The 11,855-nt window shown below is 49.9% G+C and overlaps 1 protein-coding gene across 1 annotated transcript; it reads left to right on the forward strand.

Annotated features, from left to right (window-relative positions):
• Positions 1-1,251: 1,251 nt before the first annotated feature.
• LOC311189463 (TOG array regulator of axonemal microtubules protein 2-like) lies at positions 1,252-7,609 on the forward strand (the record flags this gene model as incomplete). Its single annotated transcript, XM_084261127.1, has 10 exons — positions 1,252-1,421; positions 2,114-2,219; positions 2,735-2,970; positions 4,386-4,544; positions 4,925-5,042; positions 5,645-5,748; positions 5,887-6,091; positions 6,303-6,519; positions 7,059-7,145; positions 7,368-7,609. The coding sequence occupies 10 exons, from the start codon at positions 1,252-1,254 to the stop codon at positions 7,607-7,609; spliced, it is 1,644 nt and encodes a 547-aa protein (XP_084117253.1).
• Between the last annotated feature and the right edge of the window lie 4,246 nt (positions 7,610-11,855).

Below are 11,855 nucleotides of genomic sequence, written 5' to 3' on the forward strand. Positions count from 1 at the left end.
AATTAATCCGCCTCGTATAGTGTTGGTTTTATGGGTTGCATCCCCTCCTTCATCAGAATGGCCATGCTAAGAGAGGTTAGCTCCTTGAATGCTGTACCCCGCTTCTCTTTCTCTCTCCTCACATATTCTTTTATCCTTCATTTTCTTAAGGCCAAGATCAGGCAGGAGAAATGAAGAGAAGACCCTTCAACCTGGTGGTAGGTACAGGGAGTGGCTGTCCCAAAATGACCATTGGAATCCTGACCCATGGGTGACACTGTGGAAGTCTGGTTGGTTGGTTGAAACGCATCCTGTCCCTGTGCAGCCGCTGAAACTGGAAAGCAAAAGAAAGAAAAGCCCTACCGAGTTTTCCTAATGCTTTCTGAGGGAAAGCATAACTGCACTGGAGGTGCTGGAGGTCAGGTTAGACAGAGCAACCTGATGTAGCTGAAGATGGACTAGATGGCATTTAAAGGCTCCTCCCAACCCACAGTGTTCTACGATTCAACGATTTTTGGGGTCACTCTCTCATGTTAGTGTGCACTGGGAGTTGTTTGAGATGACAAAGGGATGTGACCTAGCTCCATCTGGGAGGAATTATATATATACATATAAAATATGACATATATATATATAATGTTATATATATATATAAAATAAAGCACCTCTCACTGTATTGATAAACATTCTTTGCAATCACTCTGCCCTCAGAGGTAAGAGCAGGAGTCAGCCTGTCAGTACCTCAGCACTGCTGCTTCCAACTGATTAAAAACTAAGCAAAGACTAAAAAAAGCCCTTTCTAAGCCCCCAGCCACCCTGCCCACCACTCTCCACTTACAAGGTCCTTTTTGGTCTCTGCAGGCATTCACCTACCACCTATCAAGGGGGCAGTTTGCAGTGACCCCAGCACGAGCGATGCGTGCAAAGAGCAGAGCTCTCTTTCTGCCTCCAGGAAGGGTGTCACCAGGTGCCCACTCCCCAGCATCCCTGTCACCCACCAGCGTGGCAAGTTCCAGCACAATTCCTCAGGTGAGCCCACTCCACTGCAGCCCCACCACCAGCTCTCTCCTTGCACAAGAAGCACAAACTGTCTCATTCCAAAACCAACTTCTTTCCCAAGAGCACGCTAAAATGTATGTGCACTCAGCTCCCTGCGTTCTAGAACATTTGAAGCAAATGGAAACAGAGGCACTCTCAGATTCAGAGGGTGACACATCACACTGTGCCCTGGGAGCTGCTCCTCAGGTGGGATGCCTTGCCCCGGGGTATGCGATGCTGATGCCTGACCCTGTCCTAACAGGGAGGTCGCAGCCTGCCACTGCTCTGGCCTTCCTGGACTGGGAAGAGGAGGCAGAGGAGGGAAGTGTCTGGGAAGTCAGACCCTTTGCTGAACCACAGCAGGAGCTGCTCAATGCCCTGACATGGCTCAGCAGCGATGACTGGTAAGAAAACACCTTGTTTGCTCTTTCTCCCTGTCAGTGTGCAGATAAATGAGAAGCTCTTTTTCTAGTGCCTCTGAGGCCAGGCAGCTCAGATGTCCAAAGGAAACTAGTGAAACCACTCCAAAGCAGTCCCAGTATAAGCCTTTGATTTGCTTCCCTATGTCCTCCTGCAAGTTAGTCCTGCAAGTGAGCGCCTGCAGGGAGTTGCTTTTTCTGAGAAATGCACTAAGCCATGGTGCAGAGATGCCCAGCCTGTCATTTCCCCTGAAGGAGGGAAGAAAATTTTTTAAAAAAAGGTAGACACAGACAAGAGTAGAGTCCTGAGAATTTCAGAGACATGTTGATGGTCCTTTTGATTTCTGGGTCAGCATCGAGTCACTAGGGCTCCATTCACACTGAGATAATGGTGAAACCCCTTCCACAATCCTTCTCCTTGTGCAGCCTCTTTGTCTGGCCCCTCTCCCTTTTCTCTTCCCCCTTCCTTTTTGGTGCCCTGTGAGGTGCAGAGAACTGCTGCAAGTGTGGGAGTCTGGGTTAACACTCAGGGACCGCAGTGGGGAAGGGTCCCCAGTCCTGGCCTGCAGTTCCAGCGAAACAGTGAATGTATCACATGCCAGCTGACAGCCTGGGCATTTCACTGCCCAGTTCTTGGGTGGGGAGAAAAATGAATCTTTCTTGAAATGGCTTTTCAGGGAGCAAAAGGCAAAGGGACTCTTCAGCATCAGGTGCCTGGCTATCCGCCACTCCGAAGTCCTTCTTCCCAGACTTCGTGATGTTTCTTTGGCAGTTAGCAAAGAGGTAAGAACAATGTGTTGAACTGTGTCCCCTGTGCCTCATCCATGGGGTGTAGACGTGTGCTTCTTCCTTTACTTCTCTACTCAGTGTCTGCCTCGTAGCTATTAAGAAAATGAGGTCTAAAAATGACAATATGTCACCTGTCTGTAGGATCTGTCTGTACATATAGATATTTGGACTGGTAAGGAGGGCATCTGTCTGCCTCCTCTTTGAGCTATTTAGCATCTTGTCCCTCGATCTTAAAACCCAACCCTTGCTTTAATGAATCTGCTTGTCTTCATAAAAGGGCCTAAAATCCAAGCAGTAAGCATTATGGGCTGAGCAGCACACTTTGTGCTTAGGCGTTCAGTCTCCTTCAAATTGTATTGTAAAAGTGAAGTTGTTTGTGTCAGAGTAAGTGTGTTTCTGTGCCTGTGGTCTCTTCTGCTTGCTCTTACTGTGCTTCCTTGGCCTTTTCCTGGGGGGAAGTGAGTATCTTTACCGGGTGATTCTTACATTTCCCTTCATAACTTCCCCAGGCGAACAACCTGCGGTCCAAGGTATCTCGCTTTGCAATTGGCACACTCGGAGAGCTCTTCAGGACCTTGAAGAAGAAAATGGACCATGACGTTGATATGATATGTCAGGCCTTGCTCCAGAGGATGGGGGACTCCAGTGATTTCATCCAGAAAGGAGCCAGTCGATCCTTGGGGCTCATGGTGCAGAATGTGACTCCTGCACGAGCCATGACTGCTCTCATGGCGAGTGGAATCCAGTAAGTAGTTCTTCTCTTCATGCTATCGTTTGCCTTTGTGTGTGTGTGGGGAAGGGATGGGAGGCAGAAGGGGAATGCTGGTCGGGAAGGGTCCTTTCTCCTGCACCATGCGTGAACTCGGTGGTTAGGTTCTCTGGTACCCCTCACTCCCTTTCTCTTGTATCAAATTGTGTCCTACTGCAGCCACTTTGTTTCCACAAAGGGAGGAGGGACAGTGGCAGTTCCAGCAGTGAGCAGCCTTGGACCTTTAGCAGTGCTAAGCACAGAGGCACAAGTTAAAACCCAGCATCATTATCCCATTAACTTGAGAAATAAGGAGGTTCATTGCTGGCACACAGAGCGTGTGGGGGAGAACCTGCTAGGTGCAGCACAGCCTGCTCAACAGGCGGGGCCCCTGCTGAGAGGAGCCTGACCATCACTGTCGTTCCAGCTCCATTTTCTCTCCAAAGTGCTGCTGCAGGTTAGCCTTAACCTGGTAAGCCATTTTACAGGCAGCTTCCCAGGCTGACACCCAAGGGATAGCTGAAGCAAGTGCTGACCATCAGATCTTTGTGCCGGGCCTGTTTCAAACAGGCTCCCCACCCTCTGGAAAGGACAACGTGGCTAAAACGACCGCTACCCTTTCCTCAGCTTTGGAAAAGGGCAAAACATTGCAATGTACCTCTTCCCAAAGCTCAAACTGGTTGCATGGCTGGATATTCTGCAGCTTCCTGCCCCACAGGGATTTTTCCCGCCATTTTTTGTCCTCGGCTGTGCAGATTTGCAGGTTTCTCTCTGGCGCCTGCAATGGGCCTCCCCACCCCTCTGCGGTGACTGTGGTGCCTGCAGACTATGTTACGTTTTCTCACTCCCTTCTCTGGGGGCAAAAAGCGGCTGCTTGTGGTTTTTTTTTTTCCTAAATGTGATTCCCAGAGGCACTGTGGCCGTTGTTCATGGGCTCGGCCTTGCTCAGTGGAACGTCCGGCCTTGAGCCCGGCTGGCGGTTGCTCTCTTGGGCCTGCAGTAGCAGCTTGCTGCTTCTTGCAGAAGCTGCCCCTGCTCCCTGCCCCTGCAAAAGCAGAGTGGAGATAAACAGGTGGGATAAGCCTGAATCCTGCTGCAGTTCTGTCAGTGTCCTGGGAGCCCCCTGAGTGGTCAGGATGAATTGTCTTTCCCAGAATTGCCTCTCAGACAGAGGGAATTGAAAGGAACTGAGCTGTCACATAGTCCAGGGAGCTGGAATTCCTCCCTTTCCCTTCCTTTGTAAAATGCCAACGTTTGTATTTATCTGAGGCCAGGATCTTGTGCAGGTGGCAAAAGCTGCAGCGAGAACACATGCCTCCTCCTCAGCTAGGACAGGGAGCATGCTGTGAGCAAAGCCTGTGCTCCTGGCTTTCCTTTTCGCTCTGTTCCAGTGCTTGTTCTCTTGTTTGCAGGCACCGCAATGTCATGGTGCGGAAGTGTGCGGCTGAACACCTCCTGACGACGATAGAAACAATCGGGGCTAAGAAGCTCCTCTCAGGCAAACACATTAATACCGACGAGCTGGTGAACACGGTGGTGAGGCTCGCTCAGGATTCTCATCAGGACACAAGGTGGCGATCTTGATCAGTTACAATTTCATAGCGCCAAACCCAATCCCCCCTATTTCGATTCTTAGTTTAAATTACTAGATGCTAAGAACACACAAGCAGCTAGCTGCCCCTCTGCATACATGTAGTACAGAATCGTAAATAGCAAGCGTGAGGCGATTTAGCCCAGTTTCTCCCTCAGCCAGAGAAGGGTGGCTTCCCGGGCAGTGGCAGTAAGTGGAACTAAGTATCTCTTTGCTGAATAGGTAATAGGCATTACACGTGACGAGTTTAAGATCTCAGCTTATTTCATGGGCGCGTTTTCCTGGCTTATTGCCAGGGGAGAAGAGAGAGGAACGCTCAGATGCAAAAGCAGCCATTCCTTTTTCTCTTTCCTGTGTCAGGTATTATGGACGGCAGATGCTTAATGTATTGATGAGTCATCCAAAGTTTGCCAAGTATTTGAACCAGTCTGGCCCCTCACATGATTTGAAACAAGTCATGGAAACAATCAAGAAGAAAGTAAGTACTTGGCAGGAGAAATGCCTCTTTTCTGCAAGAAGTGAGAATACTCATGTGAGATTATAGATACCCGATCTTATTTCTTCTTCCACTGAATCGTTTTGATCTTGGGAATGAAGTGTTGCACCTCAGCCTGTTTATCAGCCCCAAACAGGAAAGGGAAGGAGAAATTGCAAATATACAAAAGGTGCACAGGGCAATCACAATCCTGCTGTGTTGTCATGTGCTGTGGAGCTGGAAGAAGCTTCATCAATTCAGCATCCAGAAGAAACTCTCTCCCCTGCCTCCATTTTCCCCAACCCTCACCCCCATTCCTTTCGACTTACTCTGCAGGAACAGGGAGAGTGAGTGTGAACCAAATTCCTCTTTGTGCTCAAGACTAATGAATTCAGGATTTTCTACTGCTGCTCATTATGGTAGCCCTACAGCCTTGGGTTTTTGGAAACAAAGAGCAGACATCCCTGAATCGCTGGCATCTCTCCCTCTCTCTATAACGTGTTTCCCTAAGCATGTCTTGGTAGCCTTGATCCTGGTTTTTACTTGTGTTCTAAGCAAATACTTTAAAATTTGATAGTCTATAGCTTCATGTTTTTCTTCTATAGGGAGTGGAAAGTCCTAAATGTGCGGCTCCATCTGACAAGGTCCACAAGAATCCTAGGAAGAGCAGTTCAATGATGCCTCAGGACGAGCTGCCTACTACTGGAGGGTACTGAGCACTTCCATTCTATCCGACAAAGCACACGACAAGCTTTACCAGCCTCTTCCTCAGGACATTCTTTCTGGTAGAGATGAGGCGGGACAGAGGTTGTTGCCTTGTCCTACACATCTTCCTTTTATTTTTCAGCTTGAGATGTGGCTCTGACAGACGCCTCTTACCCCGTCGGGCTGTGTGTCACAGGTCACTTCAGACTGCGGAAGAAACCAACCAGCTGCAGGAGCTTTACAGGCTCCTGTCAGACAAGGATTTTGAATCAAGACTGGAGGGAGTGGGGCTCCTACTAGAGTACTGCAAGAGCAGCCCCCAGCTCCTTTCCAACAACATTGTCCAGGTACATAGGGGATCTCTACTGCTCCTTCCCCCTTAAGGCCCTTCCCAGCCCTTAGTAGCCCCCCGGGAAAGCAGTGACATTGTGCTAGCAAGTGCTGCCCTGACAGGAAGGATTGAGTTACCCGGTTATCTTGCTGGGTACTTGTTTCTACATCCCTTCTTGAAAGAAAGACATTTGAATCCAGCTTTCATCTTCTTTGTTTTCTGAACAGATTTTTGATGTGTTTGGCCTGAGACTTCGGGATTGCAACAAAAAAGTGAACCAGCAGGCACTAGAGGTCCTGGCTTTGATGATACCCATGCTCAGAGATGCCTTACACCCAGTGCTGGTCTCCCTGGTGCTAGCGGTCACTGAGAACCTGAACTCAAAGCAGTCGGGGATTTATGCTGCAGCCACGAAGGTGCTGGAAGCATGCATTGCTCACCTAGGTAAGGCTGAGCTCTGACTCCTCTGCCTCGGAGCCAACTCAACCCCGAGTCTGCTGATAGCTTGTGCTGTCTGTGAAAAAAGTTCTGATGCTGCAAGGAAAACTTTGCTTGGCTGATCAAACTGGTGAGGCTGGACTCTTGCAGACCAATGCAGGCAACAGTTATGGACATGGGGACGTGTCAGCTTTCTCACCCTTGTCCTTTGAGGAGAGAGAAGGTTGCTTCTGCAAAGCTCCAGGAGGTTCAAGCTCTTCACTGCTTACATGTGATTTCAATTGTGAGGGCTCTGATGTGCAATGTTTAACACAGCTGCTTGTAGAGCACTCAGGTTTGGATTGACAAATGTGAAAGGAGAAATTTTCTTTTTTAATTTCATAATCCTCAAAGTAAGCTTGAGGAAAACCAGAAGAAAAGGACTCAGAAACTGGAAGAATTTTATTGTAGAAAGTGCCCTTACCCTTGCCCACCCTTCCCCCCTCTTTATATTTGGTGCCTTAGAACCTCAGAAGAGTGAGCAGAAATGACTGTTTCTCTTTCAGATAACACGCTGATGCTGCAAGCCCTGGCCCAACGAGTGCGGTCGCTCAGTGGCCAAGCTCTGCTCGACGTCACAGCACACATCTCAGGTATCACCTGCTGCAGCTGCTCTCCCCTTCTGAGTCAAGAAGTGTTGGAGGGACTATTTAGAGGGAATGCCTTGTCATAGTGGAACAGCTGATAAAGCGTGTCCCTCCTGCAGAAGGCATATACCAAAATGTATTTGGCAGGGGTTTGTCTGTTCTGAAGTGGGGTATAATACTGTTGTTTGCTTTAAGGTTGTTAAGAAGCTTTTCTTTCTTGCCCGACAGAGCTTGTGACATGGGTTTATCCCCGGAGACCCCAAGCTGCCAAGCTCTACGGCCTGCCCACTCTCTGGTTCCTCTTGGGAAGAAGCGTCCTGCCTCTGTGGAGTGGCAACATCAAGGCTGTGGTGACCAAGCTTGCAGTGGCCCTCTACCGGCTGATGGGCTCCGAGCTGCAGGAGTGCACTGCCAGCCAACCTCAGCATGTGGCAAAAAGCCTCACTGACATCTTAAGAGCTGAATGCTGAGCAAAGGCTTGGAGTGCTCAAGCAGCGACGCAGAGGTGTGGAGAGCGGGACGTGAAGGCAACGGCAGATGTGCTGGTTTTATTCTGCCTGCCTGAGGAACAGAATTTATCCAAGAGTTTATAGCTTTTGATTTGAGATATTTTTTAAGGATAGTATTTAATATTTGTAGTCATTAAAAGGCCAATATTTTCCAAAAGTTTTGTACCTTGAGTTCCTCTTCCTGAAGGAGCTGCAGAGACACCAAAGAAATAAAACCCGTGCGTAAACGCAATTTGTAACTGTGAAAATGAAAAGCCTGTATTTGAATGCAGACTGAGAAAGCAAGAGACATGCAAACACACCTACATGTTTATACTGACACACATTTGCCCGTGAAGTAAGAGATGGGTTTTGGAAGCGCTGGAAGTAAAGGATTAGGCGGCTTCTTGAGCCAGACAAGAAGCAGAGACCTGCCAGGTGGGCCCTTTCCAAGTCTCTGGGAGCTGCGGGTGCACTGGCAGATACCTGAGATGTCCTGGCCAAGCTCAGAGTCCCAGTCTCATGACAGGAGAAATCACCCCCTCCCTGGAGCTGAATTTCTCTTCCCATTTCAGGAGATGTCTCTTGCCTGTTGTCCCTTGTGTCCCTCACCCTATGCAAGGGACTGGTGAGGCGCGGTGACCAGTGCCATCGGATTGCCTCCCAGTGCTTTGGGGCAGCCCTGGAGAGGTGAAGGAGAGGGGCTCAGGGCAGCGGGTTTCAGGGGGACATATGGGGTGCCGGGCAGTAAGTGGGCAGAAGGTGTCCTACAGAAGCTGTGGAGAGGTAAGCTGTGGCCTCATAGGAAAGGGGATATTGGAAAAATAGAAAAGAAATGGTTTTCGTGCCCATGTTGTGAGAAATGAAGGGTTTGCCTTACATGGGGACCAAGAAAGCACTTCTGACCCTGAGATTCAAGGAACAGAGGGAGGGAGGCACGTGCCAGTCCCTCACCATACAGAAGGGAGAAGTGATGAGAGAAGAGAGGGAGGGCTGAAAGCAGCAGGTGTTGGTGCATCCCTACACTAAGAGGTGAGAACCGAGCAGCCTGATCTAAACCTTCTGAAGCTTTTTTTAGCAGGGATTGTTTGCTTGCTTGTTTTTAACTCCTGCTTTTTGGTAGCAGGGCGCACTCAGGGACTCATCTCTCTAGATTGCATGATCTTGGGACCTGGCTCTGGAACGCTGGTGTCTGGGGATCTTGCAGAGCCTGGTGGAAGTCGTAGTCCTTGCAGATCTGCTGGATCATTTGAGTTTCCCAGCTCGAGAAAGTTTTCAAACAGCTTAACAGGAGCAGCGTGGGACCATATAGTTGTTTTGTGGGCAGGATGGAGCTGCACAAAGTGTGTGTGTGTGCACCCAAATGCTAAGGCTCAATCGCTCAGAATGTCAGAGGGTGCTGAGGTTAAACATCAGATCTTGAAGCCTGTCACTTCATCATGACCTGCAGTTTGCTACCACCTGAGATCTGTTTTACCAGATGTTGTAGTTTTGTGTGGCTGGGTTCTGGTGGAGAAGGGGGGCTGCAGGGGTGGCTTCTGCAAGAAGCAGCTAGAAGCTCTCTGCAGGCCCAAGAGAGAGAAAACACCAGCCGAAGGGAGTGAGAAGATGTAAGCAACCGTGCAGGCACCAAGGTGAGTGAGGAGGAGGGCAGAGACACTACAAGCACTGAGGAGACAGATTGCCCTGCAGCCCATGGAGACAAGCATGGTGGAGCTGGTGTTGGTATTTCTAGTGCCAGTGGGAGAGCTGCGTGTACCTGCTCACCTCTGAGAGCAGAGTGCATTGCTTTAGCTCTATTGTGCGCAGCAGTGACAGGAAGGTGACCACACACCTCACTGGCATGGTTAGGATCTCCCCATGCTTACGGCAGAGAGAGATTGATCCAAGAGCGTATCTTTTATCTGGTATTTTTGCCACCTGCCGTGGACTGATTTGTTCTACAGCAATAACTGAGCGGCTGTCCTCAACTACTGAAGGGTCCATCCCTGGAGATACTCAAGGTAGGGCTATGAGTGACCGGATCTAGTGCAGATGTCCCTGCTCACTGCAGGGGGCTTGGACTAGATGACCTTAAAAGTCCCTTGCAACCCAATACATCCGATGAAAGGAGAGGAAAGAAATCTTGTGGTTGTGGATGGGCAACTAGCAACACACATGCAAATTTGAGTATGTTGTGGTTGTGCTGTAGTACTGTGAGGTCACGTAAGGCTAGGGCTTAGAGCCCCAGGGCACCACTGGTGTCTCAGTCTTCCTCTTTGCGGTGGTGAGGAGAGGAGTGTGTTTTCACCTCTCGGTATCAGATCCCGCAGATTTCAGCAATTTGTGCTGTCCTCATTTGGAAGACAAGTACCACGCCCCAGTTGCTGTCTACCGTGGGAGCATTCCCAACTTCCAACCCAGATACACAGCTCTGCGCGGCGGAAGCACTGACTCAGACTTGCAGTTTTGTGGCAGTTGTTGGATCCCTGAAGAAGGAGGTAAGGATGGGAAGGGCTGGAATATGCACTGATGGCCCAGCCAAATGTAAAAAGCACCTTGATTTCAGAGAGAAATGGTTCTTGGAGGCTGGTCCTCATGTGCTGGCTCTGTGTCAGAGTAGGTTGGCTTTATGAAGGATACAAACAAGCTGAGCTTCCTTGACTGATTGAAGAATCTTGAGTGCCCGGCTCATCAGATGGGTTGATTGTAAAGGCGCGAGGTCAGCTAACTCAGCTCTTCCCTTCGACCTCACCTGCAGCTTCTTCTCAGTCCATATTCACAACCCGGGTGATGGAGCCTCTGAGTTCGTGGGCTGGGGATGGAGCACTTGTGGTGCAATCCCTGGGAAGTCACTGAGTGAGCCAAGGAAGGGCTCAGCGGGACAGTGCGCTGCTTGAGTTCTAGAGCCACGTCCCCCTGCACAGTTCTCTCTAGTACTGTTTCTAGGTTTCAGAGACCCCCCTTCATTCTCTTCGATGGATCTGCCCAGGAGCGAGTGATGGGAAGGGGCAATTCTGGTCCTGATCTGGCTCTCTGTCTGTGACAAGGATGTTGGGATAGTAAGGAAGGGTGCACGTCACACCCTGCTCCCTCCACCCCCCTTCCTAGCAATGGCATGGGGAGCCTGAAGTGATTTCATCAGGCAGAGGGTCCTTACACAGAGCAGTAGGGTAAGGAGCCTGCCAGATAGATGCCAGGTGGGAGTCGAAGGGGGCAGGCTGGATGCTCAGGCTGAGCGCTGTGTTCTGGTCTTTCCAGGCATCTCTGCTGTGCTGCAGAAGTGGGCCTTGGGAGAAGTGGCCGCCTTTGCTCTCCGCTATCCCTGTGTCACCAGGTCCATCTGACGGGGCTCCTGGCAGCACTGCAGTGCCTCTCCACAGGGCTCAGCACCTGCCTTGCCAAGAGACCCTGAAGATGTGGTAAGTCCAAGCGCCTGATCCTCCAAGAAGCCGTTCACCTCGCACTTATTGTCCACAGTCAGCTCTCCAGTATCTTTAGGGAAACTTCTCTGCATGCACCATTTTGTGTATCTCTGTGGATCCAGCACGATGTCAAAACCCGCCTCAAACGCTCTTCAGATCAGGGCTGGTGGTGGGCAGGAGGAGGCAGGATTTAAGAGTACCTTAAAAGCAGGTCCTCACTGGACTCCAAAACCCCTTTTTCTTTGTGAAAGAGCAGCGAGCTGTAGTATTACTCTCGGGAGACAGCAGTGGTACTACCACGTGGAACAAGATACTGTCATCAGTTTAAGGCGTGGGCAGACAAAGGGAGGCTTGTGGAGCAGCATAAAGGTAGTCGCCCTCAGTGCAGACTCCGGACTGCCTTCCCATCTCTTGCTGCTTCAGAGGGGATGTATGTAACAGCGTGAGGCGCTTGGCTGCAAAAGGAGAGAGAGCAGAATTGGATAGGTAAGGCCCAAAGTGAAAAATGACTCCTGTGTTTCAGCTAGAGCTTGGTGAGCAATCAACAACTGGAAGTGTAAAGGCAATTAATCCGCCTCGTATAGTGTTGGTTTTATGGGTTGCATCCCCTCCTTCATCAGAATGGCCATGCTAAGAGAAGTTAGCTCCTTGAATGCTGTACCCCGCTTCTCTTTCTCTCTCCTCACATATTCTTTTATCCTTCATTTTCTTAAGGCCAAGATCAGGCAGGAGAAATGAAGAGAAGACCCTTCAACCTGGTGGTAGGTACAGGGAGTGGCTGTCCCAAAATGACCATTGGAATCCTGACCCATGGGTGGCACTGT

The sequence above is a fragment of the Gallinula chloropus genome, assembly GCF_964237585.1.
Source record: "Gallinula chloropus genome assembly, chromosome: 3".
Lineage (NCBI taxonomy): Eukaryota > Metazoa > Chordata > Aves > Gruiformes > Rallidae > Gallinula > Gallinula chloropus.